This window comes from Homalodisca vitripennis, chromosome X, assembly GCF_021130785.1.
Source record: "Homalodisca vitripennis isolate AUS2020 chromosome X, UT_GWSS_2.1, whole genome shotgun sequence".
NCBI classification, from domain to species: domain Eukaryota; kingdom Metazoa; phylum Arthropoda; class Insecta; order Hemiptera; family Cicadellidae; genus Homalodisca; species Homalodisca vitripennis.
Window position 1 is genome coordinate 139,009,361 of NC_060215.1, and position 21,648 is coordinate 139,031,008.

At 34.8% G+C, this 21,648-nt stretch overlaps 1 protein-coding gene across 4 annotated transcripts in view; it reads right to left on the bottom strand.

Annotated features, from left to right (window-relative positions):
* Nucleotides 1-21,648, bottom strand: part of LOC124369909 (nascent polypeptide-associated complex subunit alpha, muscle-specific form-like) — a 183,801-nt gene that overhangs the window by 23,292 nt on the left and 138,861 nt on the right. For all 4 annotated transcript variants that reach the window (XM_046828080.1, XM_046828081.1, XM_046828079.1 and 1 more), the window contains 3 exons: nt 8,175-8,455; nt 6,283-6,599; nt 2,291-2,497 (listed from right to left, as the gene is read on the bottom strand). In XM_046828080.1, coding sequence (XP_046684036.1) covers nt 2,291-2,497; nt 6,283-6,599; nt 8,175-8,455 — 805 coding nt within the window. The remainder of the gene's footprint in view (nt 1-2,290; nt 2,498-6,282; nt 6,600-8,174; nt 8,456-21,648) is intronic.

A 21,648-nucleotide genomic window follows, 5' to 3' on the forward strand; every position in this document is an offset into this window, starting at 1 on the left:
ATACCTGTGTAGTAATAGAGTAATGTACATTTCAAAGCTGAATACTCAGCTAAATTCCCGATAGTTCGCAATTGTTGCTTCGTTTCGTCTAATATTGATAAATAATAAAAATCACTATCCGAATCAATTGCAAATTGTAGTAGAATTTAGTGAGTAAAATTAATACAAGTGAGAAGTGGTTGATTTTTGTGAAATTTGTTTATAATTTTATTTCAATTCAAAGAATACAAAATAAGTAAATGGTTGAATGCGAAATTATGTTTGCTGATATAAATAATCAATACATGATACTGAAACTTCCCAATTTTAATTTTGAGTTTTTTGAAGATCGCTCTAAGTTAACTGTTAACCATTTTACAAACTAGTGCAAGAAAATAGTATTACATCTTTGTAACTTCTCCTGAACCAAAAACTTAATACAGTTACATTTCAAGAGCCGAGAAAAGAACCTGAACACTGACCAAACGGCTGGATAGAACTGGTGATCCTTCACTTGTCAGTAGGATACTCAGGTAGGCAGAACCCATTAGTCATAAACCCATTGGAATTTTTAAAGTGCTGACATTTATCAGAATTTTTTAATGTAAGTGTTTATTGTAGTTGATTGATAAGACCCGATCTATCCGATTTATAAGTGACAGATAAGATTGTAAGTCTACATGGTATTTTGTGACTGAATCCATTGATGAAATCAGGTTTGTCAATCACTAGAGTGGAGGTAATTGGAAAATCTAAAGATATTGTTCATAAACTAACCGTCATAGATCGGTTGTAAGTACTGTACGTTGCAGTAAGATAAATTAAAAAAAAAAATGAACAAATAAAAACTAGTAAAAAATTACCTGAAGTTCTTGGTTTTGTCTCATTGAAAACTTTGATTTCAGGTATCATTCAATGGCTCATCGCGTTAAACGTATCTAAGTTACTCACTGCCCCTGCAGTTTGGGGAAGTGGGAGGAACCTTTTAAAAAATTCTTCAAAAACGTCCTCAGAGAGTTATTACTCCCAAAATAAGATTAAGGGGAGGTGAGACTATTGGTACTTCGGTATATCTCTGTATAAAACGAATGAGTGAATTCTTTATTTTACCACATAAACTTGGGACTATATGGTCCTCTCTTATACTTAACCTGTAGGGTGCTGTTCTGTGTTACAGACATATACTGAGTGGGTTATCTTGTGCAGCAAGATAATTGTTACCCAAATCGTATAAATATTACTGGAGTAGTTATTACAAAGAATAAAGCTCTTTTTATGAAACCAACTTAAATACAGACATTAGAAACATGGTTGCTGATTATGACATTTTAAGCGGTTACAATGAACCAAAGAGTAGGGAAGTAAATATTAATAAACTAAGTATATTGAGACTCTGTCAAATTCAGAACAGCTGTATTTTTGTGTGTTTATGATTTTCAACCCTGATTTTAGAACCACGAGGATTTAAAATTTTCCACAAACATTTCTACCATTTGTTGTAAAAATGGACCTTATATGTCTACACAACCTACTGAATTCGAAATTACTTTTTCTGTAGATTGCTTGCTTAGTGATCTCATAATTACAAGATCTCATACTTAGTTGCACCATTCATTGTGTTCCCAGAGCTTCTTTGAAGAAAACTTTGTATTGTTCATATTAATTTTGTTTAGTCTGAGGTAGTTAATATATTAAGTACAACATTACGGTTCATTTTTAGTATGTTTTTTCGATTAGTGGAAAATTCTACAGTTATATGAACGGCTGAGGCATTTGAATTTATAGTACTGCTACTTTACTACAATTAAACAAACACCAGGTTAAATTACAACGACAAAAGCTTTGACAATGGTGCCCACAACACAATTAAAGCTGCTGTGAAATGTATTATGCTTCAATTAAAAGTAAATAATTTGTGTATGAAATAAAGCGAGTGAAAAAAATAAGTCAGAATTTTTAGTGATTAAATGTTTGGCCAAAACAAAATAATACCTAACAAATCAAAATTTTGTTGGATTAATTTTGTCAGCAAGCAGCACAAAAAGTCATACACATACACAACTAATAGGCACAAAACAAATCACAAATACACACAAAACCGCAACACTTACGATCAAAACGTCACTAAGGACCAGTAGGCTGCAAGAAAAAGTAAATTTTAGTAAGAAATGTTTTTTAAGCCAACAGGATCGTTTTGATCCTCCTATGCAAGAAAATATTATTGGAGCGATATAAGAATATAATAAAATTGAAATTGATCAAGTTAAATTTATATAAATAAACAGTTTAGAAAAACACAAATTCAACTTACTTGACAAACGTGAGAAGGTCAATGTCTTCAGGCTCGTCCAAGGGCTTAACTGGCCCGAAAGTCTGTCGGCGTTCAGTTTTCGTCATAGTTAGATCAGGATGAGAAGCAAAGCCTGAGCCTGAGCTGTGCCCAGAACTCATAGAATCCAAGGACTGTGTTCGGTGATGGGAAGTGATTCCCGCTGGTCCGACAGGGCTGGTGACACGGCTGGAACAAACAAACCGCTCATTCTTCTTCTTGAATAGCAGAACAGAGGGTGACCACTATAAGACCTCTAGAGTTGGTAACTTGGCTAGAATATACTAACTGTGCAGTCATCTTGAGTAAGGGGAGGACTGTGAATGATTGTCACAGAATGCAAAGGACTGATGACATAGGTGGAACAGAAAAACTGTGTAGTCTTTATGAATGAGAGTAGGTCTGAGGATGAATGAAACTGTATGTAAAGGGCTGATGCCACGGGAGAAACAGGTATACTGCAGTCTCCTAGATTGAGAGTAGGTTTGAGGATGATTGAAACTGGATGTAAAGGGCTGATGCCACGGGAGAGACAGGTATAGTGCAGTCTCCTAGATTGAGAGTAGGTTTGAGGATGATTGAAACTGGATGTAAAGGGCTGATGCCACGGGAGAGACAGGTATACTGCAGTCTCCTAGATTGAGAGTAGGTTTGAGGATGATTGAAACTGGATGTAAAGGGCTGATGCCACGGGAGAGACAGGTATACTGCAGTCTCCTAGATTGAGAGTAGGTTTGAGGATGATTGAAACTGGATGTAAAGGGCTGATGCCACGGGAGAGACAGGTATACTGCAGTCTCCTAGATTGAGAGTAGGTTTGAGGATGATTGAAACTGGATGTAAAGGGCTGATGCCACGGGAGAGACAGGTATACTGCAGTCTCCTAGATTGAGAGTAGGTCTGAGGATGATTGAAACTGGATGTAAAGGGCTGATGCCATGGGAGGAACAGATAAACTGCAGTCTCCTAGATTGAGAGTAGGTCTGAGGATGGTTGAAACTGGATGTAAAGAGCTGATGCCATGGGAGGTACAGATAAATTGCAGTCTCCTAGATTTAAAGTAGGTTTGAGGATGGATGAAACTGGATGTAAAGGGGCCGATGCCATGGGAGGAACAGATAAATTGCAGTCTCCCAGAAAGAGAGTAGGTCTGAGGATGATTGCCGCTGGATGTAAAGGGCTGATGCCATATTTTATAAATATATTTCTCATTACTTTACACTACATTCTTGGAAAGGAAATAACAACCATAAAAAACAAAATAAAATATTTTATATTAAATGAGGTAAAGAGCAACCTAAAAAAACTCTGAAAATACTAAAAAATAAATGCATTTACCTAGAACTACTTGCAATCAGTTCTAGCAAATCATCACAGAAATACATACAACTATTTTCCCCCATAAACAATACCTTTTAAGAACAAGAAGAAAACAAAAATAAAAAAAAACTATTAAAATGTAAAACTCACACAATAAGAGAAATCTTAATTGCAAATACATTTCAATGAGAACAGTGTATTTTAAGTATTTTAACGTTATTTTCTGTGAAGTCAATACGTGTTTCAAAAGTTAAAATTGGTTAAATCTTGATTATAATCTATCGTTGAAAAAATAAGTGAGATTATGTCTACAAATTCTAGAATCTCCTTAAAAGATACAGATAAAAAGAAAGGACATAAGTTTGAACTAAAACAAATATATTACCCTAATTTTGAGATAGTACAATGGTTTCACAATTCTAAGTTATAAATAGATGGTTGCCGCCTCAATTCCTTTGGGTTTTAGGCTTTAATTTGTTTACACTTTTAATGTTTGTATAACATTTTTTCATTCAAATTTGATAATACCATCTGTCCTAAATTAATACAATATATAGTGTAATAAGAACTGTAATACAAGTGCAACAACATTTTCAACACACAAGTGGAATAATAAATATTGTTATGTTACATAATTTATTTATAATTAGTCAAATAATAAGAGATATTATAATGTTATTGTATTTTAATCATGAAAATAATACTACTCTTTTAAAAAATTCCAGTACATAGTCATTACAGCAGAATGCCTTGAGCTTTATCACAGGTACTAGAGTGATAAGAGGCTCACTATCAGACAAATTGGAAGGACTGTACCTATAATGTTCAAGGTCACCTGCCCACCTCAGCTTTAATGTTTGTTACATGAGTCAGTGAGTCATTGTTTCTTGCATGAGTCAAAACACAATCAGTTAGAGGTTTTAATCCTTATCTCGAGGTATAAAACTTTCATTAGCGTTTATTGGAACTGAAGTCCATAAAATGGTAGAGTAATTGGGGACACAATACGATTCTGTCATAGTTACGTACATCGTGACACATGGAAGATGGTGGCACTCTGGCAACCCCCCCTCCCACGCCACATTTGTATTATAGTACAATGTGCCAACACGGTCACCTCCTGAGCGGATGAGGTTGAAAAACGACTTTGTTGTTACTTATTCTACATAACTAGGAATCTTAAAATACTCACCGTAGGCCCCAACTTGAAACAACACTAAAATACTGCACCGGATAAAAAACTGTCACTGAACACTGAGTAATGAACAAGAAACGTCTACTTATCGTATGGCCATCCGTGAAAATGTACAGGTACTAGGCTGAAATTTTGCAAGACAGATATGCTTTGATAAAGTCAATAAGCCCATGATAAGGTTATCTAATCCATCCACTAGAAAGAATCAATAGTGACATCATTTACACCGCAGTATCTGCAGTCCAAATTAAACTATTACAATGTCTAACTCAATTTTTCTTATGACTAAGTTCAATTACTTAGTACAAATTCTACTACGAAGTACTTCAAAATTTAGACAATCATTGCAGTTATGTATGGAATTTGGATGACATAAAAATTTTTTTAGTGGAAAAACACACAATTTTACCATACTATTTTTATTTGTTTGTAGCTTAAAATGACAACTTACATTATAACATTTAATTTAAAGTTTTTGATAATACCAACTAAATACAGTCTGAATGTCATAATATTCTACCATACCATACTATGATAAGTAAATGTTGTTTTTATTGCACTTCTCATTAAAAGGATGGCTTCTCTACGCTGGATGCAAAGTAATATTGTAATCAATGCATGTATTAATGTTGAAACAAATTGTATTATCCTTTTCCATCCTACAACACCTTGAGGATAGGATTACTCTTAGGAGTAAAACAATCTTCTCAAAATAATTCTTTGATATATCACTAATAAGTACACTTAAGTTTTAGTTTCTGGCATAACTATATTTTTCTGTATTTAAGCATAAATTGTCATGGAAATCTTCCATATTACCAGCAGCTGCAAGATCAAACAGTACATCCTCTCTATTACCAGCTGCAAGATCATATAGGATATCCTCTCTATGACCAGCTGCAAGATCAAACAGTACATCCTCTCTATGACCAGCTGCAAGATCATATAGGACATCCTCTCTATGACAAGCTGCAAGATCATATAGGACATCCTCTCTATGACCAGCTGCAAGATCATATAGGACATCCTCTCTATGACCAGCTGCAAGATCAAACAGTACATCCTCTCTATGACCAGCTGCAAGATCATATAGGACATCCTCTCTATGACCAGCTGCAAGATCAAACAGTACATCCTCTCTATGACCAGCTGCAAGATCATATAGGACATCCTATCTATGACCAGCTGCAAGATCAAACAGTACATCCTCTGTATGACCAACTGCAAGAGCGTATAGGACATTTGTTGGCTTCACTAGCAAAACGTGACAAAACTTATTAGCTTTGCATTGAATTTTCAATTCATATTACAGTTAATTAATTTACAATCATCAGTGTGTTATTATCTTAACATTAAATACTAATAATTAAGTATAAATTATTTATATTTAATTATAAATAATCACTTTATTTTGATTTATGTTGGTAATAAAAAGTCTTAAAATCATAGCGTTACACACCTCTCATCTGGGCTGTTGTCTTCCTTGTCCTCACTCCCGTACTCGGAGAAGTTGCCTTCGTCCGTAGTCGGGATGCTGAGGTACGCCTCGTCGTGCTGGCGGTGTAGCTCCTCTTCCTTGGCGGGGGCGGGTGTGGGGGTGGGCAAGGAGGTGGGCTGTGCAGTCTTGGTCATTATGGGAGTCTTAGTGCTGCGAAGAGCCTTCTGCCTCTCCTCTGCTAGTGCCAACTCCCTCTCCCTCTGGAGTCGGATGTCTCTCTGGACAACAGTCTCAACCAGCCCTTCAGCTCCTGCGCTCTTCTCAGTCAACTCCGGAGTCTGAAGACACCAAAGTACCATTAATAATATCTACATTCTACGAGTCTCTCTCTCTCTCTCTCACTCTATATATATATATATATATATATATATATATATATATATATATATATATATATATATACATATATGTTAACTCTGTGTATGCGTTGTTTTATTCAAGGGAAAAAGATGTATTACATAATAGTCTTTATTATCCAGTAAACATGCTAACCATATAAAACAATTATGAATTTTAACCTTTACAATATTAAATTCCACCCAATTCTTGACAATTTTGTAGTTGGAAGGAGAGAGGAGGTAAACTGTTTGTGGTCCTCAAATATTACCAAAATTAACTGTACCAGTAGTGATAAAATGTTTTAAAAATAAATAAAACCACTTGTTACTGAAGGAAACTGGTTATTTCCGGACATTTGCCATTGTTCAGTGATACAAGAAATCAGTGATACCTACATTTCTGAACTCTTTAGTGTTACTTGTATCACTGAACAGTAGCAAATGCCCAAAAAGTCTTGTTTCCTTCACAAAAATGTCATTGTCAAAAACCAAATTTACTTTAAGTGACAAGTAAATAAACACTAGTTACTGTATTTGACAAGTATATTGGAGAAGTAATTGAATTTATTCAACACCATGTTTTACAGAGATGACAAAAGCAGAAATAGTTTGCTATATTTTGCTTTTAGCCAAAGAGTAATTTTTGTCAAGTCTGATTTGGGACCATTTCTGTTTTCAAACTATTCAGGAAAAAATATTTGGTTGTTTTTATTTATAAACAATTACACAAAACTCGTATTGCTATACATTTTGTAACTGTCACGATTCATTCCAATGTTGCTTTTTATTGTATACACTACAGGAGTGTTGTACAAAAAGAAACTGAAGAATATTAAATACAAGAAAACATGATTTTGTATTTTAATGTATAACTGACAGAATAGATTAGTAATGATTTTGCATTTTTATTACTACTGTGTGAGCTTCCAATGCTCATCTAGTTCTTTGTTAGTTCAGTATGGGCAATAGAAGATTTGAAAAATTACCATTTTTTTGTATTGTAAAAAATGTATTTAAAAAACAATGGGGTGATCTGTACCCTTTTACCCCTTACTCCAAAATCACCACCTGTGATCTCAAATACTGAAATTGAATAAATATAAAGTTTTTTTGAAATAATATTAAGGCTGTATTATATTGATTCATAGTGACCTTAAAACTTTTAAAGGAATTTTTTAGTATGAAGAGTTCACTCCAATTGGCTGATTTCGATGATTAGGTATGTGCCCATATCCGACTTTTAGGTATGTAAATAGTTCTTTTCTGTCTGCATCTTTCTTTTCAATAAAATTCAAAGATTGCCAATAGCGTTGGTTGTTGCAAGATAACTGAGTCAAACGACAAGCATGGCTGCTCTAAGGATGGGTGACCGCTGAGCGATCCGGTTCTTGCAAGGAATCTGCCTGCTCAACCATTGGATCAAGGTTGAGGTCCTTCAAGTATGTCTGAATTGTTATACGAATTATTGAAAAAATCAATTTTGAAAAAAAGTTGTGCATCTTGAGAAAAACCAACCTGAATTTGAGAGATATGGGATAAGGCGTCGTAGTACTCTGTCTCGGAGAGGTCTGGACTGGGGATCTTCTCCGGGACTACGTGAGGGGTGGTGGCTGGTGGGGAGGTGTGAGCTGGGGCGGGGGCGGGAGCAGCAGCTGGGGTCGGAGCATGAGGCAGATGGTGACTGTAGACGTGCTGGTGAGCTGAACTCTTGGATAACTCAGCAGCTATCATCAGCTGCTCCCAGTAGGACTTGATCTTGCTCTTGTTCTGGATGATGGAGTCGTACACCACTTCACCTACAAAATATCAGCCGTTTTATTGTCAACACAAAAAAGTGTACTTAATTTACCGTTATTATAACAAAATTCAAGGTTGGAACGAGAAAGAGCTCTACAGAAAAGAACGTGAATTTCTGCAGTAGAAACTTTGCTCAGAAAACTTTTAAACTAATATTTATTTTCATTTATGAGTAATAAAAAAGTGCACTCCTATAAACAAATCTTTTTTGTCACAAACGTTTCACAATTTAGCACAGCTATAAAACAGATGACATTGTCAAATGTAAGCTTCACTACTCTTGTATGAGTAAATCCAAACATAAAATCAAATATAACACGCAAACCACCAATAAAACAGGGTATTAATTGAATTATCATAGGAAAGCAATTATGTCAACTTGAAGACCTACTAAAAATCAACATTATCAAACAGTAATACAGTGGTTACAATTAAAAAAAAATTTTTTTTAACAAATATATAACACTGAAATGTCTTAATATAGAAAAATAAAAATTAAATTAATAATAATTTGTGCTCTATAACTGCAGCCTACAGCCTTCTTACTGTCATTAGTTAAAAATAACAGTTTGAAAACAAGTGAAAAAATATAAAAATTAGCTAAGGCTAAACAAACATATGTGTTGAAATGTGTGTTATTTAGCTAGCTAGTGTTATATACTATTTCCAGCAAGTAGTCAAGTTTAATTCAAGATATTAAAATTTCATCTTCAAATCGTAAAATAAATTGTCTACTTAATTGTAGAACCTTCATGATAACATCATCACATTTATATTATTGATCTAAATAGGTAATCTTTTTATCTAGAAAGAGGATAAGAAGAGGGGGGGATAAGAAGAGGATAGACATGTTGTAAAGGAAGAGGGGGTACATTATTATTCTACGTAGACAATAAATTATGTGGAAAATGCATCTTTTCTATTGAAAGTGTTTTCTAGCGGCTGTGAATGAATGACTTGTCATAACACAAACTAACCCAGTTCTCAAGATCCCAAGTTCACATCACACTGGCAAGTTCTCTCTCCTTTTCTACTGTGATGAGAGTGTTGTTTGTGTTCATTGTCCTTCAATGTCATTCTCACACAGGTAAACCAACTATTATTAAACACGCTACCATGATCATATTTCATGGCGGTTGTTTTATATTTGTGATGTAATTTTTTTTAAACATCGTATGTGTGCAATTTGGTATAGTATAGATAAGGAAATCAGGAATATATACATAGGGAACGGATCTAGGAGTTTAGAAGGTACCAAATTAAGATAAATGTTATAATTTCTGCTCTGTCAGTGAACTTTAAAACACAATTTTATTAGATAAAAATACATTAATTGTTAGGTACTAGATCTTAAAAATGATAAAAAGGTAAAAAGATTTGTCTAATATATTCATAAATTGTACTATCTGCAAAATTTGGTTTTTTAACCAACATCTTTATACAACTTTTGAAAATCGTGTTTAAAGGGTTCCATTTTGTGCTATTTTTTAATCACCTAATAAAAAATAATCAAAATTGTGAGTGATTTTTTAGAACATTTTAGTTTCTGATAACAAAAACAAGAACTTTTTGGGGTAAAAACCTAAAAGAGATAAAATGTCAAAGAATGAAAACAATATCAGTGTGTTCACCAACTACAAATGGATGCAAAATTTGATTATAATGTAGCTGATACATACAAAAATGAAAAAAAGGGAATTTCTGTTAAATATTTTATTTTCCCAAATGGTTCAAAAACTGACATTGCATTGGAAACCTAAATCATAGATTCAAAATAACATTGATACTTTCTCCTATATCACGTGTAAGTGAAGAAATAAAGTTTATATAAATATAACTGTGATACTTGTTACTGTTAGATTTTAACTGTAGATGTCTGTGGTATGCAAGCGGTTACAGGTTTTGCACTTTGTGCAGTAATGTACAGCGATATTTTTACCACACTTTGTGACATTATCATGGGTGAGATTTGGTTTACAGCCAGGTGTGGTAAAACTCCACACTAATCCAGCCGTAATAGAGTAGAGGCTTGTGGTTATTCATACAATCATCTGCATGAAATAACCTTCAAAAGAGTGAACTTACCAAATATTGAAAACAGAACAAAAAAACAACTTGATAATTAATATTACATAATCAGACATTAACCTATAACATACGCAAACAAACATATATATTACAACTTTAAAAATAATTCATTTAGGTTTTGTTTTCAGATACTCTAGAGACAACTAACTGGAATAAGAAATGTTACTGTAGTAGAATTCATTAACATCCAAGTTTTTTTATAGACCATTTCTATGTACTTTTTTGCTGAAATTGATAGCATGTACGCACAATTTTATTACATTAATGCAAGACCTTTTAATAGTTAATAACATATTTTTTAAATGTAAAGGTCTTATACTTGATTACTCCAAATGCAATCAGTTATGTTAAAATCACAACAAATCAATATTATGTGAACAATTATCCATAAACTATTTGTTTAATACATCAATAAAAACATTAATACCGTTAAACTTTCTGCGAAACAAAATTATTGTCAAAGGTAGCCCATACAAATTGCAGGAATTTGAGGTTCAAAAAATGATGCAAATTTAACCGATAAAATACAACAGCAAATATTGCTACCTAATGGGTTACAAAAATTTAAATTTTGGGTGGATCAATTCAAATTAAAACAATTTTGTTGCACCCAAGTTTACTCAGGTTGATACATTTTCAAAATTAACGTACCATGGCAAGGTTACTGGTTACTGTGGTTGGTTTGTTAAATGGTCAGTTGGTTATTTAATTACAGTGTCATTTAAAAAATGGCTTTATGAACTCAACAAAAATCATTGTGCATTGTAACCGATTCTAATACATATGCCAACTTCCACTTACCATTAGAGTTATTTTTGAGAGAATTGAGCAATTCACTACATTGCCATTCATGAGATTAAGTTATTATACTGATATGTTGACTGAAATGTGTTGAGAAAGTGTTGTATGAGCTGATAATAACTGCTGATAACATCTGGGAACTGAGATGGACAGAGAAAGCAAAACTCATCCAATATGTCTGCCTGTCTGCCTTAAGCTGAGTCATGTGCACTCGTTCCAGAAACAGTGGAAATACCCTGCACGAGAAGGTTATATCAATCCTGCTGAAGTATTTCTCTATACAAACAAAACTAAACACAGACTCTAGCCGATCAATCTCACTGTCAGTATTGGAATTTACTGTCTTCTGAAAAGAAGAATGATGTTGCTCTAAACCACACAGGATCAATCTGTCAGTCTTTCTCACAACATTATTACTGACTGATGCACTGGAGACAAATATTACTGTTTGATTCGGTCACTTTCCACCATAAATGATCAATATTATTTGCATGTGTTTTTTGACTATATTGATCATCTAGGGTAAAACTTAATCTGTGAAGACACAAATGAAACGGCAGTCTTTTGGAAACGGAGGCAACAGTTGAAATAACTGAAGGTTTATAAATTTGAAAATGAGACCAATTAGATTAGTAATCTCTCTGCCAAATTATTATTTCTGTTGTACATGAAATGTACAATGTGTGGAATTATTTCTGTTCTTTAGAAACAAAATTTGTTATAAACTGTGTTCAAGGAGAAGAGGAAGTACTAGCTAGCAGCATAACTAAGGAATCTGTTTTAAATCTAACGAGCAAATTCCAGAGTTTTAAATTTCTTGAATTGTTATAAAATAGTTCTTCCAGACAGTATTCCAATATTTTATCCATAGTACAAGATACAGCTACCTAATACACTTTCATTGCATTTCACGAATCTGTGATAAAATATAACTAGTAGGAAAATCCTGCAAGTATATAGGATCAATAACTCTTCATGGTCTACAATCAACTCTAAACCATCAGCTTGTCAGTATTAGACTATACTAAAACGATAACGAAAAACCCCACAAGTGCACACAACATTTCAATCTCCCCACATTTCTAGCTCTAAATATTCGAAATTCTACATAAAACTAAGGATGTTTGGATATACAATAGTACATATGTTTTAGATAATATTCTATCTAAACTTGGTAAACCTTAGATAAAATTTACTTTAGAATACTTTATATAATTAATTTTTACTGGTAATACACGATTTTCATTAAGAAAACGTTATGTTAAACAGTTATATAAATTTTCGTTTACTCATAGTTGATGAACAACTCGGTGTATTATGGGAACAGAGTGATAAAGTTGTTCTGATAGAATGCTGATGGAAGAACTATAGTTCAATGATGAAGCACAGAAGCAATTTTTACCTTCTCCGTGTATCTTTCATAAAATTGTTAGATATTATTAAAAATAAATTCAACAGAGATTCAAACATAATAATAATATATAAAACAAGTTAGGGATAGTGCTAGAGAAGAGGCTGCATAGTTTTTTATTAATAATGAATTGCTAAATTACTTTAACATCAAACATTTGTTCATGGACTTCAATTTTAAAGGAACTTTATAGGAATCTTAGTTAATCTCATAATTGTACGATTTTACGAAACAATTTCCATTGAACTTCACAGCATGTCGTTCTGTTACTTTTTTCGGTGAAAGTTAAGTATTTTCCCTGTCCTCCTGGGCTCTGGAAGAGATTAACCACAAATTCAACAAGAGGATGATGAGTTCAGCGAACTCTAGATTGTGATGATGGAGGTGATTTATCTCTTCCCCAGCCAAGAGCAATGTGAGGGAGTGAAGCAGAAGTAAGTGGACAGTGGTCCACTGTGCCAGACCGGCACCGAGTAATTACAGAGAAAGTTATCAGGATCAGCAAGAGAGCATGACCACGCCGCGGCGCAGCAGCGCGGACATCACTGTGAAAGTGATATATGCCAGCCATTACCACGCTAGTTGCATTTTGGACACACTTTAATTTGTTGCTGCCTCTGCGCACCGATCGTGCATCAATGTTTGTCTCCCTTGCTCATAAAAACATGGTGTGCTTGTTTAACTGTTTGATAAACAACACAAAAAGCCTTTAGTTTATTTCATTGCATTATTTTAAAAGTATGAATCTACTTGTTAAACTGAAGATGGTGGGGGAGAATCTGGAGGACTTTGTTGTTTGTACTCCGTTTCTTGAGTACATATTCAGTGAAATACACTTAATTCTCTTCTCTGTCGCACATGACGGTAAGTACTTGAGTCATGAGGAAGGATTTACTTTTTTTTATTCATAGGAACTCCAAATCTGATCTAGGGAAAAAGTTTTTTGGTCTCACTACATGTTGTCATATAAACAAAATAAATAACATTTTTCACACAGTGTACAGGCTTATTCGGGCAGAGCTGCAGGTAACAACTAGTTGTAGTCTAGAAACCAGTATAAGTAAGAGGCGGTATATTACATTGTATAAACATCAGAGTGTAATTAGATAGAGGGAAGCTTTTTACACACAATTTTACAATACTGTTGGCTGAGCTTTAACAAATCACACAAGGGGCTGGAAAAATGTTATTTCTGTCTGTCTATACGATATCTCAAAAACGAATGAACTGACAGATGGAATTGTGCATGAAGCTTCATTTATATATGAGGAACACTGAGTTCGATGATGGTGGATGTCACTATATGGGATTTGGCTGAGCATTTGCGAATATTTTTACACTCGTCTTATGGGTAACCAATTTTTTTCAACTTCTTCTTTGTACGATTGTCTGTCTGTCTATCTGTCCGCAGAACATATAGAGAATGAAATGAGCTATAGGTTTTGAAATTGCATGCAAACTCAGCAAAGGCTGTTATGACGCATGATGTGGCGTACTTCTACTTTGTATATTACAGGGAGAAAAAGTTTCAAGTATATCAATCATCAATCAGTTGATGATGAAATGAATTTACAAAAAATGTCTTCTACCACTACATATCCTAATTCTTATCTATTCAATAATATGCACATAGTAATGTCTAATATATTTTAATTTTTAGGCTTACATGGACAGTGTCATAACCAACATTAAAGTCTTCTGGTTCACACCATATCAAAACAATACTTGTACAATTAACTTCTTGAGATATTTCAGTCTCTCTTTGGAGAGCCATCTTTAGTCAACTGATGTTTAACCGAAATATCTCAAGAAGTTATTTGTATAAGCATTGTTTTGACACATATCCTACTTCTTATCTATTCAATAATATGCACATAGTGATGTACCTATCTAATATATTTTAATTTTTAGGCTTACACGGACAGTGTCATAACCAACATTAAAGTCTTCTGGTTCACACCATATCAAAACAATACTTGTACACTTAACTTCTTGAGATATTTCAGCCTCCTTTGGAGAGCCATCTTTAGTCAACTGATGTTAAACCGAAATATCTCAAGAAGTTAATTGTCTAAACATTGTTTTGACACAGTATGAACCAGAAGACTTTAACGTAACTGTAACGAAACTAAGGTACACACCACGTTCAGTGAGGTAAAATCTAAGGTAATGTGAAATTTTATGACTTGTAAGCTTATCAAAAAGAGCCTTTGCTAAGAATGTTTCTCTAAAACAATGTACACTAGAAATGTAAATAATGTTTTAATCTGTGCGTTAAAATTATTCAAATGAACAATCACCTAATATTAACTTATTTTATGCAAGTTGTTGTTTGATAGGGAATTTAAACATAACGTAATGAAATAAATTAAAAAAAAAGTTATTTATGAAAAAACTGTGAGTTCTGAACCAGGGTAAGCACTTGGAACGAACTGCAAGTGCATATGCAAGGCGCTCTTGGTTTCCGCCAAGGCCATGCCCACAAGGAAATAGAGTTGCATTAGAGGTGTTGGCGAGCTCCTCAGAAAAGCGGAAAACACACACAGCCTTACACTAAGATTAAATAATCCAGAAGGACATATTTCTGTGTTTAGTTTACGATTCGATTTACCCTGTCTCGGCAGTGTTGAAGCAGAAAATAGGTGTATTTCATGGTAATCGAATGATGGTAGACAGGTTCGCTTTTATCTGGCAGATTAGATTAATTGCAATCTCGAGGGCTCTTCTATAGAACTGTGTGTGCTTGCTAGGCAACGTTTGATATCTCAGAATCCGACTAACGGAGTGGCAATTATCTATCTAAACTACCGGTTCGATTATCCATGGATAAAATATGGAGAGGTGAACAGAAAAATTTGGAGGTGAGATGCCAAATTTCCAGACGTGCCTGGGACTTAGTGAAGTTATAGGGCAGAGGCGGAGTGGAAACATAGTAAACACCTTTCTCATGAATTTATTAAGGATGGAATCCATAAGCTTTCTTCATTTGAAAGGTTTCATTGGTGTGCTGTCTCTACCCACCACCAGTGACTCCAGTTCTACCAGGCGATTTGTGTAGGCCTTTTCACGCCGGAATCTGTAACATCCAAGGACATCCACAGACGTCAGTGGACGTGCCAATGCGACTGCATGTGGAGTGTGGACGGGTTTGCAGTGGATGTGCCATTTCCAGCACATTTCCTCCTATTTGCACGGTTAACGCTGTCTGCGCATACGCATCTACTCGTATCTTCCAGCTGATCGCTATGCGAGCTATCTGCTTGGTTCAAGGACGTCCATTTCCGTCCGTGGACATCCATGGATACCGGAAATAGCTTTTATGGACAAAAATGGCCTTTATATTGTTTTTACTCCAACCATTGGGTGTTTAACGTTGTATTAGCCCTAAAAGACAACAATAAAAAGCACGATGACACTAAAAGTTATTAAGTATTCAGGAACAGTTTCTTCTAAAACGAAAATATAGCACAATTGAAGTTTTGAAACAGTAAGAACAGATCAGAACCATTACCACTACAGTTAGGAGCAAATTCGCTACACCTTACTTTATCGCTCGGCCTTGGGTCGCGCCTCCGTTTCGCATAATTTGAGTACAGTGATTCCACGGCACTGCGTACTCAACCTACACCCAACTGTTCAGTCAACTGCGACCATGGGGTTTGTCCAAGAAACCTATATTTTATACGCATTTCTGTGCTGAACATGTTCAGAAATATTAATGCTGTAAATGTAGTAAATTATCGTGCAACTCTATGCGTTAGGGCTTATGGGACATTAAAATGCATGTATATATATCTAGCGGAATATACAGTGTGTTACAAAAATGTGGACCAATACTTAATTGAGGTCATGTTCAAACAAACAATATGGTTTCTCTAAGTACAATTTTCTTATCGCGCTTTATTTAAGTATGGGTTTGTATAATTATGATTGTCGTTCTGCTAAATTATAATGAATTATAACTTTTCAAATCCCTAACTATTTATGGGTGTTATTTGTCTAGGCTATAATGCTACCGATTCTAAAATCACTGAATAGGCCCGTACAATACAACGGTGGTCTTAAGGTTCACGTAAACATTTTTTAAACTACCGGATCAATAAAAAATAACTAAAAAAAATTACTGGGCACTTTACTCGTTGAAATCTGACGATAACCCGCAGTAAAAAACTAGTTTTTTTTAACTATAGCAAACGTGCATGAGAATTTGCTTTTCCAATATTTTACAGTGTTTCTTCCTCCGTTTACGTGAAATCTGATATTAACTATTGTTAAGTTACACACTTTGAAAGCTATAAAAACTAATTTAATGGGTTTGCCATTAGCGTAAAGCTTATCGATAAAAACAACCATTAAAATTACAATGCTATATAAAACTCAAGCTAAATTTGGTGGCAAACACGTATGTTAAAGTAACCTTGAAATTCCTGGTCAGAGATTTATATTTGCATATTTTAACCCATTTAAAGGCCTATCCCCGACTGCTCAGGCTGAAATGTTTTCTCGAAAACGTAACCGCCTGATATAATACTTAATATACATACACACCATGTACTTAAATTATAGTAACTACATTAAGGTATTATACAGCGCAATTGTATTTTATATTTTACACTATGACAATGTATAGTGATTATTTTAGAAAGTACGTATAATTTTGTCTAATTTATAAAGAGTTGTAAGCTTTTTAGTTAAAGAAGTCCCTGCTAGTTGAAACGTTACTACTGTATTAAATTGTGTTTTAACCATTAGAGACTGAATAATATTTGAAAGCGCAATAAAAGATACCCACAAGTTCATTATGACAAACTCTTTTTTGTACCAAACAATGACGTCACGAACATATTCACAAAACAGGACAGTAAAGAGTAATTATTATTATTGTAATATTGTCGCACGTAATGACGGTGCTCGGCAGTAAATACCTTTGATAAAAACGTTAATTTAGCTTGTATGAAGGCAAGATATAGTGTAGCGGGGGGGGGGAGGGGAGGGGAGGGGGAGGTGTATTATCTGGAAGTGGTGAGTGACATAGACATCTGATTGTGAAACAACACTGTAGTCAACGCCACTAAACCGACATCGGAACAACGCGACAAACAAAACTGTTTCATTTGATCATTTTAGTTCCACCACATCAAAAATACACGTCCAGGCTATCTTTCTACCCCCTTTCTATAATATACGTTTTCTATCTCACGACAAAAAACTATGGCATCATTTATTAATCAAACCTTCCATAATACTAATTCATTTTACCCTAAATCTGCATGACTAAGTTAGGCTTACGGGCTATTTATTTATTTTCAAATAGGATATGTAAGTTGTTTTCACGAGAAAATTGGATATGTCTTGAGTACTCGTGTTACTTATGAATTGTACGTAGCTAAATTTATATTTGTTTCGACCATGATTGCTTATATCTAAAAAAAATCACACGCCGAATGTTTAAAATTAAAATCGAATTCAGATTTGCTACATACATTAGAAAAATACGAATACAAACCTATGTAAATAAAAAAAAAACACAGCCTTTCTAAATATCATGACGAAAGTGAAGAATAAGTTTTGAATTGAAAGTTAAATTAAATCAAACATATTTAATGGATAAATTTACTTCCCAAGCAAAACAAGAATAAATAACTAATTCAACCAACAACAAACAGTCAGAGAACCCATTTGGCAGCGACATTATCCTAGTAACAATTTATCCCTATACATTATTCACTAGTGCAATGTAATACAGTATAATGTACCTACAAAACATAATGATCCACAGAAAATGGAGCAGATTTATATAAACTTGCTTGCACCTTTAAGTAGCTACACAGGACTGCAGGATCCGACAAGGCCTGCAATAATAGGTCTCGACCTGCAGATATATCCCTGTGATAACGACTGGAGATAACGGCAGAGCAGTGCGGCAGTAGTGGCCATCTGCCATGTCCACGGTACAAATGAAAACATTGAACTTCTGGTCGCTGCGCCCAACCGGCCCTATCGGTGACGCCAGGTGGCCATGTGCTTGGTTGGTCGAAAACGACCATCGGTCGTAGCCACAGCTCTGATAACAGTAGTGGTCGTACGTTGGAACCATCTCAGAGCACATTCGGAGGTTTAACGTTATTTCCACCAAAAATCTATAAACGTTGAACTGTGCATATCGTCAGTCGCTGTACTGAATTAACGACGTTACTAAAAGGGCCAAACGAGCACTGTCATTAACACCCGATGTCGTTTACAGACATATGAAGATTAGTTAACATATGGTGGGCAATTTTTTCTGAAAAGGATCCAATTTAATTAAAACATACCTTCATTTTTTATTATCTGTCCAAGACGAGAGAACCGCATCTCACTGGGTAATAAAGCTAAATAAGGAAGCCGTAGAGTTGTTTTACTTAAAAACAGAAAACATGACTTCGAAGGAATAGAGAATTCAATAGATTCCCCATAAATTTCAACTTGAGAACATTCTAACTACAACATAGCCTTTCCTAACGGTTAATATCCCCTAATGGATCATGATCCTTAACTTTAGACAGAATCACATCAACGTAAAAAATTATCACAGATTTAAAATTTGCAATCAGGCTAATATTTTACACGTAAAACACTCCTATATAAAATAGCAGACAAATAAAAGATAGCGTCTCTTAATCAATCTCTTATTTGAAAACAGGAAAAATTATTTACGTTTGAATCAAGATATAACCATTAGTTAAATTATAGTGTTTTATATAAAAAAACTTGTAATTTCCAATGCAGACATAATATTTTATTACGCCATATTGAATTACGTAATGCATACTGTAAAAATCATATACTTATCTCCCTAATGATGGTAAAATATTTACAAAACTACCACTATATTTTAAATTTAATGGAATTGTAAAAATTGCTTCTATTTGGACATCTCCAGGAAACGAAAATTATCACTTTAAGTAAGATCATTGACATTGTTCGTTTCAAAAATGATGAATTTCCAGAGGCTGATTTGGTTTCGCTGAAATGCCAACGTGAGGGGGTATTTTTCCGGTTTTTACTTAATATTAATTATTTACATACAACGCGTATAATTGCACAAACATTTATAAACTAGGTTTGTGTACAATCCGCTGAATTCCTTTCATGTTAACCAATCGTTTCTAAGAAAACAAAGCTGATTAATCACTAGCAGTGACGAAAGTCAACATTAATATGGCTGAACGTCAAGTATTTTTTTAAGTACTTAGTATTTTTAATCTTGGAGATAACTTGAAAATAGGTTAACACGTTGAAAATTAGAATTAATTTTATTGTGAATTAGTTTTATTAAGTGTCAACCCTAACAATTTTAAAATGGCTAAGTGAGATTTGTGCTTTATTTATTGTATTATATTTGAAGAAGATTTTGCTTTTATAAAACGTCAACATACATATTGTGTACAAAACAAAAACATACAAAAATTTGTCAATAAATAACAAAGTGTGTTTTTTAATCACTCTACGCGAGTTAATAAAATGGACCGATATTTTTAGATAACACCTTTAATAAAACACCAACACAATTTTAACTAATACTTCGAAAAATGTCTGGTACTGTGAGGGCTAAACACTCTTATTGTCAGTAACTGTAGATAAATAATTTGCCACAAGATTATGTGTAAAGATATAACTTGCACACATACACATCCATTATCGACCTTCGAAGGCTTTGCTTCCGCAAACACAGCACTAGGTACACAGGGTTTTATCCTACCCATGTTTCACGGTCCATAATCGAAAAAGTAATATTGATTTTTGCGCGAATGACCAACTACAAACAAAATAAAAAGACTTACCGGGCATGGTGCTGGCGCGGTGGACCGTGGCGCGAATTATACTGTAGGTAAACAACAGAACAGCGCGATAGCCTGGCCTCCTGTGGTGTGACGGGCTTATCTCACACTGGTACTGCTGTCGAACATCGCTATCTGCCCTTATCTGCGAGTCAGCCGGTGGTGGTGCAGTCACCACAACAATCTTGACTTTGTCTTCACCTTCGATTACCACCCTGGCCTCCTGTGGTGTGACGGGCTTATCTCACACTGGTACTGCTGTCGAACATCGCTATCTGCCCTTATCTGCGAGTCAGCCGGTGGTGGTGCAGTCACCACAACAATCTTGACTTTGTCTTCACCTTCGATTACCACCCTGGCCTCCTGTGGTGTGACGGGCTTATCTCACACTGGTACTGCTGTCGAACATCGCTATCTGCCCTTATCTGCGAGTCAGCCGGTGGTGGTGCAGTCACCACAACAATCTTGACTTTGTCTTCACCTTCGATTACCACCCTGGCCTCCTGTGGTGTGACAGGCTTATCTCACACTGGTACTGCTGTCGAAATCTTGACTTTGTCTTCACCTTCGATTACCACCCTGGCCTCCTGTGGTGTGACGGGTTTATCTCACACTGGTACTGCTGTCGAACATCGCTATCTGCCCTTATTTGCGAGTCGGCCGGTGGTGGTGCAGTCACCACAACAATCTTAATTTTGTCTCGACTTTACTGGGATGATAGAATTCATAAACTGTCGAATACGCTATGATAATGCTATGATAATACGTTTACCTCTTTGAACCCTAAGGCGTGTATTTATATGCCAACAGCAGTATAACACGCTCCTCTATAGTACCACATTGCGTATTTAAAAATGTGGGAAGAAGAAAATCTAACATTGGATTAAAGGACATTGCAAAATCGCTCGTTTCAACAGTTAGGCAAGTACAGACAGAGATATAGACGAGTCTAATGACAAGGGTACCCGTATATTCACCGTCTCCCGCACCTCTACTTAATAACCTGCTGCACAGGCTTCCATTTTCACTGTCGATCCAAAACACAAAAACAATGCTACGTTAACACCTTACA